The following is a 20530-nucleotide window of genomic DNA, read 5'->3' as shown; positions in this document are numbered from 1 at the left end:
ACAAGCCGTTGTGTGTCTGGTTTGGATTTATCTGTCCTTGTCTAGTCTTGTTTGACATTACTCCCAAAGTCAGTTACAACGCTCAGATTGATTCAGCATTTATATTCAATTCCACTGACATCTTCCCTCCAGCATTTTTGTAGGGGGCTGCTTGCCAGTGCTGATCTACGTCACAATAATGTGAGAACAGGAACAGCGTAAGGTGTGCAATTCAGACAAAGATGCTCATCCGGCATGAAGTAGTAATTTCATCGCAGCAGTGAAAAGGTAAATCGAATTCAGACACCCCTCAGTAGTTGCTTGGGACACTTAGTAGCAAGTGCAATTGCTGATTTACAAACAAAAGGAGTCCACAGTTAACTTGACCCAACTTTTGCAACTTCATTAGCTCATTTTTCACTGTGTTTACCAGAGATCGCGCTCCATGAAAATTAAGGACAGTACTTTTGGATTAAACTTCATGGGGAAAGGTCACAGTCTAAGGTTTTACTACATTTTCACCATGCCACGAGCCTTCTGCAACTGGCGTTTCTACACGTTTGTCCCTTGCATGTAGCAAAGTAAAAGGTACTAAAATATTACCGCACCTCACAGTATGGTGCAGTGCAGTTGCACAACATTGAATACAAGTACTGTACATCCATCTATCCTTCCATTTTATGATCCGCTTTATCCTCACAAGGGTCGCGGGGGTGCCGGAGCCTATCCCAGCTTTCTTGGGGCAGTAGGCGGGGGACACCCTGAACTGGCTGCAGGGCACATAGAGACGAACAACCAGCCGCGCTCACACTCACACCGAGGGACAATTTAGAGTGGTCAATCAGCCCGCCATACAAGTTTTTTGGAATGTGGGAGGAAACCAGAGTACCCGGAGAAAACCCACGCAGGCACAGGAAGACATGCCAACTCCACACAGGATGGTCGGAGCCGGGATCGAACCCACGACCTCTGCGTTGTGAGGTCGACAGGCTAACCGCTCGATCACCGGGCCCCTTAAAACAAGTCCAATCGCATTAAAATGAAACCTGTCTCACAGCATCATTGAAAACATAAATATTTTTGACACTAACGCTTTGCATGCAACATATAATATATAATAAAGTAATAACATGCAGGAAGGCAGGAGCTCATTCCGCTCGGACAATGTTGGCTGCAGTGTTTATGTTGGTAGGGATCATTAAATCTGGTATAATGCACCTCGAATTTGGGATGAGAATTAAAAACTAGTTCACTTTGAGAAGTGGGTCCCAATGAGTGATGATGTTTGTAGAATACTGTACTGTAACTATTTTGGAGTGCAATATAGCAATGTAGTGTGGCTAACTCTGAGAAGGAATGTGATTTGCATCGATCATCCACAATTCCCTAAGTAGTGATGAGGGAAATCTACAATCTAAAATAATACGATATGAATTATAAAAGTGAAGAGGATTATACCATACAGTCGACATTCTTATGTTGTACTATAGATAGATACATGCACACGCACGCACGCACACACACAAACACACACTTATAAGAAGAAGAAGAATGGCAGATTACATCTCAGCAATCGAGAGCACGATGACACGATGCTTTTTAAATGTATTTTTTTGTTTGGTTAACTCACCTCTAGCAGGTTGACACATTTGGATTTGACTTCATATTCAATGTAGGCTGCCTCCATTCCAGACTCTCTGCCCATCTTTGTGTAACACAGGTCTCTGGTGGAGTTAATCCTGCGGTCCACATCTTCCAGGTTAAACATGCACAGGGCAGAGTCTTCACTGGGTCGATTTGATGAAGCCAGCCGAGTGGAAAAAACACCAAGAACAATCTCAGACCCTTGACTCACAGTGACATCTTTGGAGACTGCCAGCTGGACCGCTTGAAGGAGATTGTAATTTTTTCCTGCCCGGGAACGACACGTCAAGGGCACCTCCACATACGAATAATAGGCTTGATCGTCCAAACATACACGAGAGATGTAGGTGCGGTATTCGCGTGATTTTGACTTCAGGTCTCGCCTGTAGAAGAGGAAGTACACATGATGATGGTGGGCGAAGGATGAGACAAAATGATGGTCATATTCAGAGAGGCGACCAGCCACAGCCAACTTTGCAGTTTCCTCATAAGAAAATATGGGTTCCTGGTCCAGGTTTCGTGTGGCGATGGGCGGGTGGCTGCTTGTGTAGCCTCGCCCTACAAAAAGAACCGGCTGCCTGTGCGGGTGAGATTGAACGATGAGGCCAACAGTACTAACGTTGGGGTGATTAGCCGCCACGTATTGGGTATCCACTGGCGTCTCAGTGGAGAACAGCACCTTGTTGACAGAATCAAGACTTCGTTTTTGGCAGATACCTTGGTTGACACTGCCACAAGTAATGAGTTCCATTGAGTATGGGTTAATCAGCAAGAGCTTGTTGTGGTTGCTGGTGAGTCTTGCTTGAGGGCAGTTACTCTCTGTGACAGGAGGCAAGCACTCTCTGCTGTCTTTGACTGGTCCAGTGTGATCCTGGAGTTCGAGCTGCAGAAACTTGTCCAACTGAAACAAGTTGTCACGAGCCCCGACGTAAACTCGACCCACATTGGGGTGAGGATGCAAGGCCAAGTGCTCAAATTCGGTGTCGTTCCATATAAAGGTGGGATAAAAGATAGATGGTGAGTCTGTTCCTTGTACAACAAAAGCAGGCTCATAGTTAAGGCCCCAGCCAGTCACGAATAGCACAAGAAAGAGCAGTGGTCGAACTGCTTTCACTGGAAGACGACATATCACCCACGGTGGCATGGCAGCAGATCTAATTGAAAAAAGAAAAAGAAAAGAAAGAGCAAACTTTTAACAGACTGTAACTTACATCCAAAAAAAAAAAAAAGATAATTGTAGCTGGCATCAGTCTTTAGGTTTCCTCTGCAACTTGTAAACATTAATCAAACACGAACTTACTTTCCCTATAGGGGGATTCACTTGTAGAGCAAGGGAAATGATACAGCCTTTTGAAACATGAGCAAGTGGCCTGGAGGAACTGCACAAACCGAACCCATACGCAACACTATACCGTATGCTCACTCAATATCTAGAATTTATAACACTGACTTGTGCCCTTTCATTTTGGTGTTCTTTCTGCAGTTTGTTTTTGTATGAATAATGAGTGGGGAAAATACCCTCCACCCCCTGACTCCACCCCCTCCCGTAAAGAAAAATCCCTTACAATGTTTTCATGTCACCCTCAAGAAAAACACCGTGTGATAAACATTTTGACAACTCACCATTTGCCTTCTTTGTTGCTACAGGGGCATTTCACTTCTTAACCTTCCAGCAGTTGTTGCGGACATAATCTGAAACACACAGATAAAGACAACCTTGATAAAAGTTATTTTTTGATGAAAGGTGACTTCCAGTCTGAGTTCTGGCAGAAAAAAATCATGCTATTAAGTTTGGACTCATTAACTGAAATACTTTTTAAATCATTGCAGACCACATGAGGCCATGGGAATCGTATTCCCATTTAAATTCCTGTCACAAACTTACTACATCCTTTTTTTGCATGTAAAGAAAGCCCCCAAAAAGTAGTGTCAATCCAAACGGGCTTTAAGTACCCTCCAGTGAGTTGGTCCCAGGAAAAGATCTTCACCCATTGCTAGGATACAATATACAAAAGGTCTTTAGTTTCAGAGTCCAAGCCCCCCCCCCCCACAAAAAAAAGAACCTGACTCCTTAGGGTTGGGTATATTCAGTTTGTGATCAATGTTTTTTGACTTTACTCTTTCACGACTCCAAAGAAACATCTAAAAAAAAAACACTGCGATCACTTACAAATTCAGGAACATTTTCAGTTGCTTTAGCTCACCTGTATAACTCAAGGCCCTACGGCCACATCTGGCCCACCACATTTATTTTATGTGGCTTGTGAAAGCACACTTCCCACAATAATTCCGCCAACGTAGATTTCAATCTTTCCAAATTTTATTGTGCCTTAATTCTATAAATCCAAATCAGGATGCACAATTCCAAACAATAATCTAATGGACAACAATCTACAAGAAACCAAATGTATGCGGGGAAAGGTCTGTGGTCAAAAAGACTGATCACCCCGTCTGTCAAACAAAACTCTTCCTGGTACCCCGCCCGCATACGCCCGCATACACATGCCTGAACAATTACCTGATCAGTGACCTGATTCACAGCACAGGCCTACCATACCATCAGCATCACATAGGAGGCATGGTCATTCCAATACCCGTAATACGCAATAACTTTCAAACTGACAATTGCAATAATAATAATAATAATCGAAACATAAAGATCATTAGATGACTATTAACACAGAAATCTAACATGAGGCAATATAAGATAAGTTAACCTTTATTTGACCCACACTGGGGAATTTTGCAGTCTACAGCAGCAAATTTGGGGGGGTAGAAAAGGGGAAAAAAAGTGTTGCATGCACAAAATAAATACATGTTTCAGAAAAAGAACTGTACACAGTATAGACTACAATATAAATATAAATTGCATGTATGCATCTTATGCATACATAAGGTGGCTGTGCTATTTACAATGGTTACAGGTTTTCACACGTTTACTCAGCAGCCTGGCAGCAGTTGGTGGGAATGAGCGGCGGTATCTCTCCTTGCAGCGCGGGTGTAACAGTAAAAAATATGGCTTTTTCAACAGGAGTGCCCAACGTTTTTTGCTCGAAGATCTACTTTTCAAGCAGCAAACCTCCCGCGATTCAACCCATTACCGGACACATACATAGTAAAACACGTGCGCATACGCACACAAGCAATGAGCGAGGTATGCAAATCTTACTATCCATTTTACATGATCTTTTTACATAACTTAAATCACAATAATAAATAAGGCATATAATTAAAGTCACTGCTTAAAATACTGTGAATGTCCAGTTGGAAAAACCTAGTGGTAACATTTTGCCATAATGCTATAATTACGGTGTCTATGAATAACCTTTGGATCCGGCTTCAAGGCTACAGTAGCTATATAACTCAATGCTTGTCATCAACTTTGTTCACCAAAGGACGCATGGCTATTTATATTTAGATGTGTCATTTTCATATCTATTAGCAGTTCAGTCAAGCAGTTCGGAAAATGAATGAATGAATGAATGGTTTAGATAGGCAAGAGGCAGATGCCACCAGAAATACAAAGCAGCACACAAAGCATTACGGACTATGTTGTTGGCTTTGAACATTTTTTTCTGGTGAGCATGGTGCAGCAGTTGATGCACTGTGTTCCTCATAATCACTGCATTAATCTGGCCAGTGGCAAAGACCTGCTACAGAAAAAAAAATCCAGTTTCTACAGGGTGAAGGTTGTAGAGTTGGTTCACGTGTAATGCAGAGGAACTGGATGGGTAAAAGGAAGTCACTATGGTTGATATAGTTGATGGGCCAAAGAAAAAACCCTGGCTACTGATCTTGGTCACGAGGGAGAACAGATATCTGGATCCCAGAAATAACTCAACTTTTAAGTGACACTTTTTTCCCCATCATAGTCAATGAAATTTGATTCAGCTGAAGTAATTACATGTTACCATATGGGCGAGGTCGGAATAGATGTTGAATGGGACAAATTACAGCAGGTAGCAAGTAATCAAATCAGACAAACAAAAACAAAGCCAGGTGAAACAATAAATAAAAAGCAATAAAAACCATAAAACACTAAAACTATTTCTCATGCTCAGTCAAAAGGCATAAAATAAAAATGTAAAAAAAAACCTGATAATATGAACATCATTCTGTATATAAAAATTAGCAAATGTTTCATTTGGGGCGGCCCGGTGGTCGACCACTGAGCACATCGGCCTCACAGTGCAGAGGTGCAGGGGTCGATTGCAGCTGCGGCCTTCCTTTGTGGAGTTTGCATGTTGTCCCCGGGCCTGCGTGGGTTTTCTCAGTTTCCTCCCACATTCCAAAAATATGCATGGCAGATTAATGGAACACTCTAAATTGTCCCTAGGTGTGATTGTGGGTGTGAATGGTTGTTCATTTATGTGTGCCCTGCGATTGTCTGGCAACCATTTCAGGGTATGCCCCGCCTACTGCCCGAAGGCAGCTGGGACGGGCTCCACGCCTGTGACCCTCGTGAGGATAAGCGGATTAGAAAATGGAATGATGGATGTTTAATTTGGCAATATGTATGTACCTGTAAAGTCAGAAAATAAAAACATGGAGCCATCATTATCTGTTTTCATTTTCATGAAGTGGACCCCGGCAATAAAATTTAGTGAAATCTGACTAATGACTTGACTTACTTGAAATTTAGTGGCAACTCGACTTGTGGTGCTTGATTTTGTTCCCCCGGAACTTCCACCGAGGCTTGAACGTTACGATTGACTCTTCTGTATAGAGATTTACTTTCGGATGTCAGTTGAAAACTAACAAAATCGTGGGACTGCAACACAAATCTGTACCAAGTATCTTGAACAACTTAAACTTACTTGCAGATACTAAAGTATGGTCACCAACATGGTGCCTGTGGACAGCATTTTGCTCCCAAGGACCATATGAGTGGCCTGTTCTAAAACTAGTTCAACAGTAATAGGACACTAATTTCTTTGGAATGTTGGGGAGCGACCATTTAAAAATAATGTTGCATGGTATACCGGTACTAGAAAAGTTAAAATTCCCAGGTGTATTTTAAGACGGCTGTAACAGCAGTCGTCTGTGCATCTACAGCCACGGCCCATTTTGTAGCATGCAGTCGGTCTCCTGCCTCGCTTGAACTTACACAACTTTTTTTCCTTCACCAATGGTCGCTATGTCAGATTACCTGCCTCTACCCCCATTCACCCGACATTCTGAACCACTCTCCCCCAACAAAAAAAAAGGAGCCTGGTTTGAGGGTGGCCAATTACCGCGCATCAAGAATGTTGAAAATCTGATCCAGAGGAATTTAGTTTCATGTGTATAAAACAAATTGCCTTTTTCTGGGAAATGTTTCAGTGTGATTTTGCCGAAAGAAAATATGTCCGAAAAAAACCCTTCAAATTGAAGTCACCAATAAACAGGCACGGGCCAAAATTCCCAGCATCACTCAAAAATAGCGCAAAGTGAACACTATTTGCAAAAACAACAGTGTGGGCAGCAGAATAATTATTTGTATTTTCTTGAATAGATTTATTAAGGGGCATCACAATGGTCAACCTCACAGTGCTGTGCGTTCGATTCCAGGCCCCGGTCTTCCTGGGTGGAGTTTGCATGTTCTGCCTATGCCTTCGTGGGTTTTCTCCAGGTACTCCAGTTTCCTCCCACATTCCAAAAACATGCATGGCAGGTTAATGTAACACTCTACATTGTGCCTAGGTGTGAGTGTGAGTGCGGATGGTTGTTTGTCTGTGTACCCTGCGATTGGCTGCCAACCGGTTCAGGGTGTCCCCCGTCTGCTGCCCCAAGACAGCTGGGACAGGCTCCAGGATGCCTGCGACCCTCGTGAGGATAAGCAGATTAGAAAATGGATGGATGGATGGCTCCACATACATCTAAACAGGAGATGGTCTGTACGTCAGCCGGGAGGAGTGGCCTAGAATTGATTAATTATAGAACTTATTTATATACTGACTTTAATATGTTTATATTTATTTATTTATTTATTTGTTTGTTTGAAAAGAGCCAGTGTTTTCTCTTGGTGGGCCTCCATGTTGGGAGGTATGGTTCTTGTCACTCTGCGTGGATTAGGCCCCCTCGGGTGCTTTTTTCCTCATATGGTTTCTTTGTGCCTTGTCATGTCTTTTTTAAGATCAGGATCATGAGGGTATGTGTGCAAGTGTTGCATGTGTATGTGTGTGTGTGTAAGCTTGCTATTAGATATATTTGTGGATGTTGCTGTGAAGGGGATCCTCTTTTTATGTTGTACTTTTGAAATGTTTTAACTGTACAGCACTTTGAGTTGCATTTTTATGTATGAAACGTGCTATAAGAATAAAGTTTGATTGAAGAGGTCATCTTATTTTTTTTAATCAATTTATGTTAGAGACAGCATTTTTATGCCTCTTATTTAGACTTGTCTATATTTGTGTTGTGTGGCTTGAAAAAAAACTAAGTCAACCAATCGCACCCGCACAGTGATGCATTACATGGCGATGTGATGTGTGGACCCCCAGTGATATAAACTATGCCTGGATCGTGTTCTGAGGGTTCCTATGGAAAATGTTACATTGAATGACTTTTTATTAATCAGCAAAAAGGTGGTGGCAGTCAACAAAGACATGCATTGATACCAAAATAAGACGCAACCCGCCCCTCATTGGCGAGTTCAAATGAACGGACAGGCGAGGCGTGGGCTGGTCATACATTTTTCAAGATCTGCTTCTTTCATCCACTGGTAAATTTTGAGATTATATTTATAGTTATGTAATGTTCAAAAACACACTACATGTGTACCGTCCGTATTTACTGGACAGCGAAGACGTAAGTGGATTTCTTGCTTGTGTGCTGTCTCGGTAACAGCTCCTCCCTCTCAACCTTTGCAAGATGATTGTCATCTGCTGGTTTTAACTGTTGATCAAAGCCAAACTTGGAAGGAGGAATGTGGTGGGTTTAACTGAGATTTACATGGAACACAAGCGTGGCAAGGTCTCATGACTGATATTGTCCTCATTTCTATATTCTTGAATGTTCATATCTTGATTTGAATATGATAAAGATATCTTGCCTAGCCCGAGTTGGAATGATGGAAAAATGAAGCTTCAACTTTGCTTCATGAACCAGTTTTATTTTTTGACTCCTCTAGACGGCACTCTGTTTAACACTGGGCTGAAAGTACACTGACATATGCCATTTCTTAAACCATTTACCAACAGTGCCACCGAGAGGAGTAAAAAAATACAAGTGGCTCATGAAGCAAATTTGAAGCTTCGCTTTCCGATCACTAGTGTGTTATAATTTTGTACAGAATAACTTCAAATGTATTGTGGTATAACTTCATTATGTAAAACGGCCTATTAAATACAAACAATAATCAACCTACAGTTATTACCTATTCACTTTGGCATTTGTTAACTTCTGTTGCCCAAGATCTATGGTTGTCCCACACGTTGCAACCGTCGTAGTTTGTCCAAGCCTTGCCCAACTGGTTGTTGAATGATTTGGTGATATCAACAGTGTGTATTGCGTTGAGGTGATATTTTAGACTTGATGTATTAATTACATTAAAAAAATGTTGGTGACCCCTGCACTAGAGTGTGTTTAATAGCTTGAGGGTCTGTCGAATAAGAGGTTTGTCGAATAAGAGGCCATTTCCTAATTATTAAGATAGTTTTTCATGTAAGATCGAGAGACAAGGAGGAGGATATACTTTACATACAGTACTTGATCTATTCCAACATAACACTGAGCTAGAGAAACTGATGTTTTTATAACATGATTAAAGGGCTTCGATTTTCGGAGTAAACATTAGTGACGCTATAGCTGTTAAATGGCTTCACTGTCCCACTGGGAGATTCAGTGGGCAGCAGCATTTATTCAGAGGCAAATTATACAAACACAACCTTTGACATCGGTCTGCTCTGTCTCGCTGACTCCGGCACGGCCCACCACACGTAAAGAGCCAATTATGGACACAAGCCTGCTGTTGCAGGACTTGTTAGGCTTTGCTCCAGACTGGTGGGCATTTTGTGGCCCCAGTCTGGATGGTTTTGTAGGCAGAGTGAACCAGCCATTCGTCACACTCAAGTCCAGCATTTTCATCCAACAGTTTACAGAACAAACAGAAACGATTCAAGTTGTTTAAAATGAATGAAGGATGAAAACATTTCCCCCCTTCACATCTCATTCTCAAACATGAGACACATAACAGCAGTGATGATTGCTGATTTGACATGCTGTTGCAAGTTTATAATTTAGTCCTGGAAAATGCATACCGTATTTTCCGCACTAAAAGGCGCACTGGATTATGAGTGCGCTTCAATGAATGGGCTATTTAAAAAAAATGTTTTTCATACATTGGACGCACTGGATTATAAAACACAATCTACAATGCATCCACTAGATGGAGCTACACTCCTTCTGTTCGACTCGAGAGGCATTCATGACCGCTTCCAAAAAACGTAAATTAACGATTACTTCATTGGAACTAGGAAAATTTAAAATAATGCATCAAAACAGAAAATCAAGCGAGGAAATCACAAAATAAATTGTATAGCCCCCTTGGCATTTCCTTGAGCGTAGCTCCAACAGAACGATCAGATGTCATTATATGTAGGAGACTGGACTGTCTCAGAAGTGTTTATTTATTCCTTTGTTGTGTATTTACAAATAAGGAAATCACAAAAGAAATTCTGTAGTGGGGCTGTAGAATTTATTTTGTGATTTCCTCGCTTGATTTTCTGTGTTGATGCATTATTTTCAATTGAAGGAATCGTTCATTTACTTTTTTCGGAGGCGGTCATGAACGCCTCTCGAGTCTAACGGAAGAAGAGAAGGCACGGAAACGGACAAAGATGTACCTGTATTTGTTGAGACTGTGAAACCATTAAAAAAGTGCGTTTTAAAAAAACAACACCACAGCTCTCCTTTTTTTTGGAGCTGCAACAAAAACTTATTTAAATTAATAAAGCAGCGACCGTTCACTGAACCAACAGCAATATACCATTGTAAGCATGTCTACAGCAAGGAGCCATTTTGGGGTCGACGTATTACCGCAATAACCATATACACGGTGCACCGGATTTTAAGGCGCTGTGAGCTTTTAAGAAAATGGAAGACTTTTTGGTGCGCCTTATAGTGCAGAAAATACGGTACATTTTACAATGTAGTTGTTAGTTACTGGGTAGCTGCTATCATCATTTTTACTTGTCATTGAACTTTGTGTCTCATAGTTTTTACTCTTTGAAGTGGGTAGCTACCTTTTACAGTATGAAGTATTAAGTATGAAGGTAAGAACATTCAAAACAAGATGCTTCAGGTGCGATGCATTCATAGCATCCCGTGATTTTCAATGTAGATACAGTACTACATTGAAAATCACGGGATCTTCAATGTAGATGATCTACTTCCATCACATAGGAAAACTATTTTAAAATCCAAGTGAACTCGAAATCAATCGATGTGCCAGATTGCTTTTGACCTGGGAGGCCCTCTCACAATCATACTCTCCTTGACAGTAGATGGGTGCCAGCTCTCCTCTTTCCCTCAATGTTCCCTCTAATTTTCCATGCGTCTGAGCATTCACACAAAGTCACTGAGCATTCCTTGGACCACAGTGAGCAACATCAGACATGGACACGGTGGCCAAACCAGTATCATAACTGAGGTTATAAGAAGTTATGCAATGTAGGTATGTCACAAAAAAGGGATAAAATGTTACAGGGATAAAACGAGGCCCAGTTTGTTGTCAACATTATGAGAGTATAAATAATGGCTAAAAATGTAACCTATATTATATATTGCATCAATTCATGGTATTGAATTATCAATTACTATGAAAGTGTTGAAATGCTTCACTTGTTAAATAATAATCCTCAAGAAGGATTTGTAGGACTTTATCTTTTAGGACTTTATCTAAATGTAAGAATTTTCTCAAATTCACACTCTTTAGATTAGATGATGCTGAATATTAATGTTAAAATGCTTTAGTGATAAATATGAGTAAACAAACTTAAGATGTCAGACCACTGTAACAAAATTAAAAAGAAAGAAAAAGTGGCCTATATTATATAATGCGCATTTTGTCAAAAATGAGCAAAAGTATAGGGGGGACTCAGACTCTCTGACTGTAATGGGGGTTCCAGCCAAATGTTTCCAGATGTTTAAGCACATTTAGTGAAAATGTGCAAAACGAAGATGCCAATTTATGCCCGTTTCAATTTGTTATTATTTTGCAAATATTGAGAGAGGAGAGGAGACCATGCCATGAGATATTGTATATTGAGACATTTTTCTTAAGGGCAAAATGATTCTAATGTTATATTAAAATGTTATACTAAAGGTATAGTGCGAGCTCTTTCAACTGCATATATGCCCATTGAAAATGATCACTTCTACAGTAAGTAGGCCTGCAATGCAAATAAATTAAAGAGCCATGTGTAGATATGGAAGATATATGATACTACTGGCAGTTACCTTCACTATTGTAATGGTACAAAAAGTCAAAACTTCAATGCTGTGTCATCACTTGTTTTTATTGAAAGTAAAGTGTGCATCCTAACTTGGTTGCAAAAATGTTTGAGGGCCACAGATGTAAGATAACAAAACTGTCCAAAAATAATTTGTGTTACCTACAAATGTTGCATATGGATAAATTAAGATTTCACTAAAGTCGAATTTCAAATGTGACCCAAAGTCCACCAAACTGGGCTTGTAATGTGAATCACAGCCTACTGCTTGCCCACAAACCATTGGGCATGTCTTGCTACCCAGTACCCACCCAGAGCAAACATTTACTATTAGCTAGTGCTACTACGTGACTAGGTATTACATATTGCACTAAATTCAAACATTAGAATTTAGGGGAGGCTGTGACTGTCCAGTAACAAAGGGTTGGCTGTTCCCCGCTCTGTCCGAGTCATGCATCGCCGTGGCCTTGGGCAAGACACTTCACCCACCTTGCCTCCAGTGTCACTCACAATGGTGTATGGCTGGGTGTGAATGCTTTGTGGTGCTCGCAAAAGCCGCAAGTGCATAATGCCAGCCAGGCTTCCGTCAGTGCATTATTAATCTGTTGAAATTAGTAAGTGAATAATAGGTAGAGGTGATCGTTCAGCTTCAAATAGTAGGGAGGGAGGGGGAGGGTTAGCAAAGCAGGGAATGAAAAATATTTTGTTTCCCTGGGTGCAGAAAGGCAATCAACAAATGGCAGCATCAAAGCAAAGTTACAATTAGAATTAGTGGTGGGAAGCTAGGCAGCTTCAGACTCACATGTTATGAGAGGCAGGGGCAAGAAAACTAATAGTGAAATCCAAAATGCATGCTAGATTTTAAAACATGCCTAATTATTCATCCAGCCATTTATTTTCTAATTCACTTATCCTCACGAGTGTCACGTTTTGGAGCCTGAACTGGTTGTTAGCCAATCGCAGGGCACACATAGACAAACAACCATCCACGCTCACACTCACACATTGGGACAATTTAGAGTGTTACATTAACCTGCCACGCATGTTTTCGAAATGTGGGAGGAAACCGGAATCCCTGGAGAAAACCCACACCGGAACAGGGAGAGCATGCAAACTCCACACAGGAAGGCCGGAACTGGAATCGAACCCTGCACCTCTGCACTGTGAAGCGGACATGCTAACCAGTTGTCCACCGTGCCGCCCTGCCCAATTTTACACACACACACACACACACACACACACACACACACACACACACACACACACACACACACACACACACACACAAGCATACATTTGTAGTGGCAGAGTAAATTTAGATGTATTTTATCTCCTTCACAAAGTCCTCTTTCAACAGGTTGTACAAGGCCAGAAGGGCTGTTTTGGGAAATTTCGGAAGAAATCCAATAAATTAGTTGCATTTTCATTGTTTGGCATAGGCATCCTAAATTGCAAGCATTTGGGCCATTGGGGTACCTCTGTTCTCACCGTATTTTTTGTTCACAGCTCCCAAAACTGGGGGGGATGAGTTTGAAATGAACCTTGTTTAAATTAAGTCATATTCAGCAATCTCATTACCTCTAAGAGACGCACAGTTCGCACATTTCCGTTCTTGCGAGACGAGATTGGCAAGATCGGCAGACGATTGCCAAGTTGTGTAACGTTAAAACAAATGTTGCGAACAAGTGTTGCGAAAGTTTATTGCGGAGATATCCCAGAGGAAGCAGCGAAAGTTGATAGTTTTTTGCGATAATAAGTTGACTTTGAGAAAGCCTTGCATCATTGGAAGCAGAGTAAAGAGAGAATTTATGAACTAAAAGACTGAACCATGGGATGAAATAAGAACCTATTCCTCAGCAAATCTTGTATGCCTGAATTATTTAAATTTTTGCAGCATTTGTTTATGAGAAATAAACTGATTATCAATGTATATTGTTGTTTCTGTTATTATCATATGCAATTGAATAAGTAGACCATTTCAGAATTCAAAATTTGGGACTCTCTAAATGCATAATGGGACTCATACTTTTATGATCAGCAAGTCCCTGGGACTCGCAGGGCTCAAACTGTAAAATTATCATTGCTATTCATTTTCACCATATTACTGATAAATGGGCTGGAGTGTGGAGTCAAGTTTGTCAGCAACAAAAACATATTCAAGAATAGGAATTCTATCCATTTTCCGATCCGCTTTATCCTCACAAGGTCGCGGGGGTGCTGGGGCCTATCCCAGCTGACTTCGGGCAGTAGGCGGGGGACCCGCTGAACTGGTTGCCAGCCAATCGCAGGGCACACGGAGACGAACAACCATCTGCGCTCACACTCACACCTAGGGACAATTTCGAGTGTTCAATCAGCCTGCCATGCATGTTTTTGGAATGTCGGAAGAAAGCGGAGTACCTGGAGAAATCCCATGCAGGCCCGGGGAGAACATGCAAACTCCACACAGGGAGGCCGGAGCTGGAAGTGAACCCTCTGCACTGTGAGGTCGACGCGCTAACCACTGGCCCACCGGGCCGCCCCGAGTAATTATATATATTTTTAAAATGATATGTATTAAAAAAAAAAAAAAGGAAATCAGCAATTTTACTGATTGCACTGGCATCCAAGAGTAGGAAAACTGTGGCTGCATGGTCTCAAATTTAAGGGGAAATATGCCACCATTTAAGAGCACCCCAGAGCGCTCCTAAAGGAAAGGAATCAGTCAATGCAGATGTTACTCTAAATCTACCCATTGTAATTTACTTTAGAGTTACATTTAATTTGTTTGTTCGGTGTGTACAAGTTGAGACCTGAGATGCTTTACTTCAAATTGCTTGCTAGCATTTTCTTTATGATTATTATTTTTTAGCTGCAGGCATCAATATACAATTTCACTTGAGATATAAGCCTGATGTGTTTGTGCTTGTGTACGGAATATTGAGATTATGGGTCTTCTTTGTTTTTAAATGTAAATCAGTTAGTTTTATGTACGTTTAAAAATCACTTTGCATTTCTGTGTTTTGGAGAATACATGTATTTGTAGAAAAATTATAGTCACAATTATCTTGATTATTGAAATCACAATTGACGTCCACATGCTGTCCTAAGTAACGTCCGCCTTTCCTATATATAAGCAATGTCTTGGCACAACATCAGTCAGTCAAGCGGACCCCTCATCGAAGTCACACAACATTTACAGATGTTGGAACTCTGTGCACACACAGAGCGACTCGCATTAATAGGCGCCCCGTCCATCTTGGAGAAAATTTACGTTTTATAGTCGTGAAAATACAGTAGTTTGTTTGCACGGCATTGTATGTTACGATAATGATGCCTAAACCTAACTGGCTTACGATAAACCGTCCAGTATTTTTTCATTGGTGAAAAGAGATCCATAAATAACGCCAGCTACCGGACACAGGTGTTTGACTCTGAGTTTTCCAAGTGCACTTGTTTTGTCTCTGTGGATACATTTTTAACAATCTGTGAAAGTTCACAGTGTGTATCACATAATCCAATTTAACTCTGGGATAACTAGAGCGAGCGACCTATCAGTTTAATGCGGCATGAGAACTGTGACACTGTCTGAATCTATGACTAATGTCCAACAACAAACCTGCTCTGCCAAAGTGGGCCACCCTGAAGGTGGACTTGCCATCATGGTTTGGACTGGCCTTTGTCAGCAAGCCATGTGAAACTGCAGCTTGCGGCACACATGGTTCAACCAAACATGACTCACAAAAGAACATGATGGATTTGAAATGAAAGAGCAAATATCAAATAAAGAACATACTGATGTTAACATCTGCTCTTTGATATGCAACTGTGGACAAAGAATTCATATTTGCAAGACCATTAGCGTAGATTTTCTGGTTTTTTCCAGGTTTCTGTGTCTATGCCCCATAGACAATTAGAAATAGAATCACCTTCGCTGTCTACAGTGGGGAAAGGTGCTGAAGGACACACGTCAGGCTGTTTATTAATCAGGGTTAGTGTCAATTGACGGAGAAAAAAGGGAAGTGTCAGAAGCCACAATTCCCGTTCTCCTCACTTACCATGACACAGAAACGCTTCTTTCAAACACCTCATTTTTCTTATTGAATGGCAGTCCATAATAACGCTGCTGAGGGAGAGCTTTTATTTTGCCACTTATCAGACGACGACACGATGTCCCGTGGCAGTCAACATTCGGATGCAATTATTTATGTACCCTTGAAATGTGCCACACTACCCAAATTACACACGTGAGACATAACCTGCTCGCGCATCAATGTCAATCGTGTTTTATTTTGTATTTTATCAGCGGGGCAGCACGGTGGACATGGTAGACAAATGATTAGCACATTTGTCTCACACTTTGAAGTTGTGGGTCCAAATCTGGGCGCTGTCCTTCTAAATGACCCGGTTTATGAACAATTTTTGCAACGCCAAATTACCTTTGGTTACACACTATTTCTTTTAACAGAGCGATGAAAGGCTCAGAACCTTGTGCTTTTTCTTGCCGTGCATAAACATCACTGGCTCCACGCTTCAGGTATCTTTGTTTTTTTGTGTTAGGATGGCCGCCACATCCCACGATTCAACGCAAAAAGTAGAGCTGCTTTGTGTGAGGTGGTGGCCATTTAGAGCTAGCAGTACCCACAATGGACGGAAACATGACTGTCGCTAAAAAGGATAAGACATGAAACAGCTAGCAAACCCACAGTCATCACCTTTTTTCCCCTATTTTGCACATAATTACATTTTTAACCACACAACAATCAAAATAAGTTAAATACAATTGTGTGGCTGGAATGGATTAATTGTATTTCCATTTGTTTCCGTGGGCATCATTACCTCAATTTGCAACCATTTTTATGAGAGAATGGGTTCACGGGACAAATTAAATTCCTAATCTGAGATTCCATTGTACTTTAGTTGCCACTTTAGTTTCTTCCCTTCCACCCATATATTTTCTATGAAGCAGAAGGGCAAGGCATAAAATGGAGATTTTCCAAACATTGTGGTACTTTCATAAAAATGATCTTAGTCAACCCAAACATTTCCAGCTAACTTCCTTTAAAAAAAACAAATCATCTTCATGGGCAACATCTGGTGAAGAGAATGGTATTGTAGCTATTAGTGCAAAATTATTTGAATCATGCTGTGCACTTTTTTGCCTGTGGATTATTCTTCACCATTCTGTTCATTTGTACAGTATTGTGCATGATCAAGAATAGAGGTACTGGTAAGAGAAACCATGACAATACGCATATTAAGCATGCAGGTATGTGTCCCTTTTTGCATCAGAGCAGTTACAAGTGGCCTATTTTATTAAAATATTCCCCAAAATGATTTGGTTGATTTTTTTTAATGATCAGAGATGAAAGTGGACTTTCCTGAAAATTCTGGGAAAAAAAAAATATATATATATACACATACAGTATACCTGTATATATAAAACAAATGTGTGTCACACACACACACACCTGGCCGATGACGCATGAATTAGTTTGCACAAAATGCTATTCAAATACTCGACATTCAATGATTAATCTTCCTTTTGTGTGCACCCTTTGTGGCTTCCGTTCTCACCGAAATTTCGAAATCTCAGAGATATGGCGAGGCCATGAGAATGCGAGGCAAGGGTATTACTGTTGTGGCGACGCCACTCGAGCGAAGTGCGCCTCAGCATTAGATAGTCCGCTGCTCTCTGCTGTGCGTGCGTCAGCGCGAACATGCACGCAAGAGCATCTTTTGATTTCAACCAATCAGCGCTGACGCAACCCAGGCAACACGACATACGACAACAGCTAAGCTAAGCTAGCCGAGACGACACTCGAAGTCGGACGGACACGTTTTTCTGCCAATCTGTGTGTTTCCCTTTTTGTCCAAATATATTTTTTACGACAACAACTGTCTTGTCCACGGCGTCTTTTATTCGTTCCACTGGGGTTTAGCAAGCGTGTTTATAAAGAGACGAAAATCTCTTTACTATTACTAGTGTTAGTGCCTCAACATGGCTACGCTCGTGAAAGCAAAACAACAAACTCAAACGCGTGTTCGTTCAATGTTGTCAACTAATATCCGGGTTAATTTTAGGCAATTTTTCCTCAATTCTCCGGAGAAATTCTCATTAAAATGTGAAAATCCGGAATTCCGGGAAAAGCCGGAGGTCTTTCATCACTGAATAATTATTTTTTTAAACTAATTCATGTATGTATTTATGCTTTCAAAAAGTAGCAAATAAAGTGGCTGGAAAATGATTTTAAATAAATATTCATCTAATTCATCATTATTCTATTCAATATGACCAGAAATTGATGGGTTTTCCCTTTTCTTCAGGACATCCTTTGCCGTGTGTTGTCATCCAATCTGTTCGTTCCAATTAATCATACTGGGAGTGTTCTTATTACTAAAAATTCAGTCTGCGTTTTCTCTGCGACCTCGATTTCAGTGGTGTAGACCTGAGCATCAGGAATCGAGACTCTGGATGCCACACAGAGCCGACTTAAGCGGATGGACAATCATTAGTCACGTGTATGATGACCAATCTATGGGCTTCCTTCACTTCAAAGTCTTAAACAGGGGTGTCAAACTCATTTCACATTGTGGGCCACATACGGCCTCGGTAGATGTCAAGTGGGCCGGCCCATTAAAATTATACCATACTCTGCTATAAATAACCAAAATAGTGTCTTTCCTTTGTTTTGGTCTAAAGAAGCACAAGAACAACAAAATGTTGAAATTTAATGAACATGTCTTTTACAAAACATTTCATGACGCACCTTAGATTTCCTTAGACAAATGTGCAATTTACTTTTATCATTCACATATATGCATTGCAATTGCTCCCACTGTTTGTGCAAAGGCACAAACCTTTAACAAGTAATTGGTATTGAAAAATATAGTAATGCATTTTAAGATGAAACGAGATTTACAAAGAAAGGAATTTTTACACCATTTACACATGTGCATATAAAATCTAAATTTAATCCCTACCTACACCTTACAAACTAAGGAGAGCGCTATTAAATTTGTAAAGAATAAAGTATTCACATGTCCTTGATAGCGTCTGCTGTGTTGGGTCTGTCTCAGTGACTGCTGTTGTCTTCTTCTCTGATCAAAACAATGTTGTCTTCTACTCTGATCAAAACAGTGTGTCCCCCTGTGTACTCCATGAATTGCACCTTATTAAAAATATTTATTCCATGTCTTTTATGCATATTTTCACTTTTAAATAATCCTGAGGGCCTGATCGAACCTCATTGGGGGCCAGTTCCGGCCTGTGGGCCGTATGTTTGACACCACTGGTCTTAAGGTAACGAGCCTTTGTCGTTATCAAATCCATTCCATTTACTCAAGAGAGAAAACGTCCAGATTAACTGGAATCCAGTCCATGAATTCCGTGCTACCTTGCTTGCAGCGGTTACTCACAGATTTATGGCAAACGTAAAATGGTCGCCGGTGGCTTCATTTGCGCCACTGTTAGCCCGGTCATAAATAAGCCTGCACCCTCACTACACTATTACTTGCCTTATGAGCAAATAGGGTGATTAAAAGCAGAAAAGAGAGAAAAAGAAAATGAAGGATGGACGTGCTCAAGAAAGTCTTCTTGATGATGGGCACTTGACCCTACTTTGCCGGTCCACTGTCCGTGACCTGGGTGCCCTTCTGTCATCGTCCCTCCGTCCTTATTCATATAGAAATGGTCCTCCGTCCCACACCATCCTTGTCATTTTAAGGTGCTTCCATTCTTGCATTTCACCAGTCCTCCCCCTACCCCCCAAAAAAAGCATCCATGCATGATGCCGTGGGCAGACGCACACCCGTCACCAGAGCCCAGCCTTAAGGTGGGTGGGGGGTAAATTCTTCTCTTGACTTTGTTAATTGAAAGTGATGGACAATGGCTAACTTTGTGACAATACAGTGGCCATTTTTGCCCCAGTTTTGCATGCATGTGTAACAATTTATTTATTTATTTATTTATTTTAAATGCAACAAATACTGTATTAAAAGCAGATCTAGGCGGCCCAGGTTGTCCAGTGGTTAGCGCATCGGCCTCGCAGTGCAGAGGTCGTGGATTCGATCCCAACTCCAACCTTTCTGTGTGAAGTTTGCATGAGTTTCTCCCTGTGCCTGCGTGGGTTTTCTCTGGGTACTATATCTATATATTAGAGCTGTCAAACTATTAAAATATTTAATCTAATTAAAAATGCAACTGTCATAATTAACTCAAATTCATTAAAAATTAATCGTGATTACTCACGCATTTTTTATCATTTCTGAATTTCCTTTGATAGTTTTTTGTCCTATTTTTCCCCATTTTAATGCTCTTATCGACATGGAATCATGAATCAGTTTTCTATGTGCAAAATGCAAATATTTACTGAAATAACAATTTCGATTTTCAATTTTACATGAACATTTTTCACTTGGAGCAGTTATTCACACAAAATCTCTCACTCAATATTACTGTCCATCAACAACAGTGAAAAAAATATTTTGTCACACAA

General features: G+C 40.8%; 1 protein-coding gene across 3 annotated transcripts in view; it reads right to left on the bottom strand.

Moving 5' to 3' along the window:
• The window catches only part of plxnb1b (plexin b1b), a 180488-nt gene that overhangs the window by 90809 nt on the left and 69149 nt on the right, over window positions 1–20530 (bottom strand). For all 3 annotated transcript variants that reach the window (XM_086118521.1, XM_086118522.1, XM_086118523.1), the window contains 2 exons: window positions 3247–3315; window positions 1610–2777 (listed from right to left, as the gene is read on the bottom strand). In XM_086118521.1, coding sequence (XP_085974647.1) covers window positions 1610–2767 — 1158 coding nt within the window. In that variant the 5' untranslated portion in view covers window positions 2768–2777; window positions 3247–3315. The remainder of the gene's footprint in view (window positions 1–1609; window positions 2778–3246; window positions 3316–20530) is intronic.

This window comes from Hippocampus guttulatus, chromosome 8 (assembly GCF_054856545.1).
Source record: "Hippocampus guttulatus isolate MCC_2025c chromosome 8, RoL_Hgut_1.0, whole genome shotgun sequence".
In the NCBI taxonomy this organism is placed as follows: Eukaryota; Metazoa; Chordata; class Actinopteri; order Syngnathiformes; family Syngnathidae; genus Hippocampus; species Hippocampus guttulatus.
Note: the sequence above shows the minus strand (reverse complement) of the source record. Positions and strands in the feature narration are given on the sequence as shown.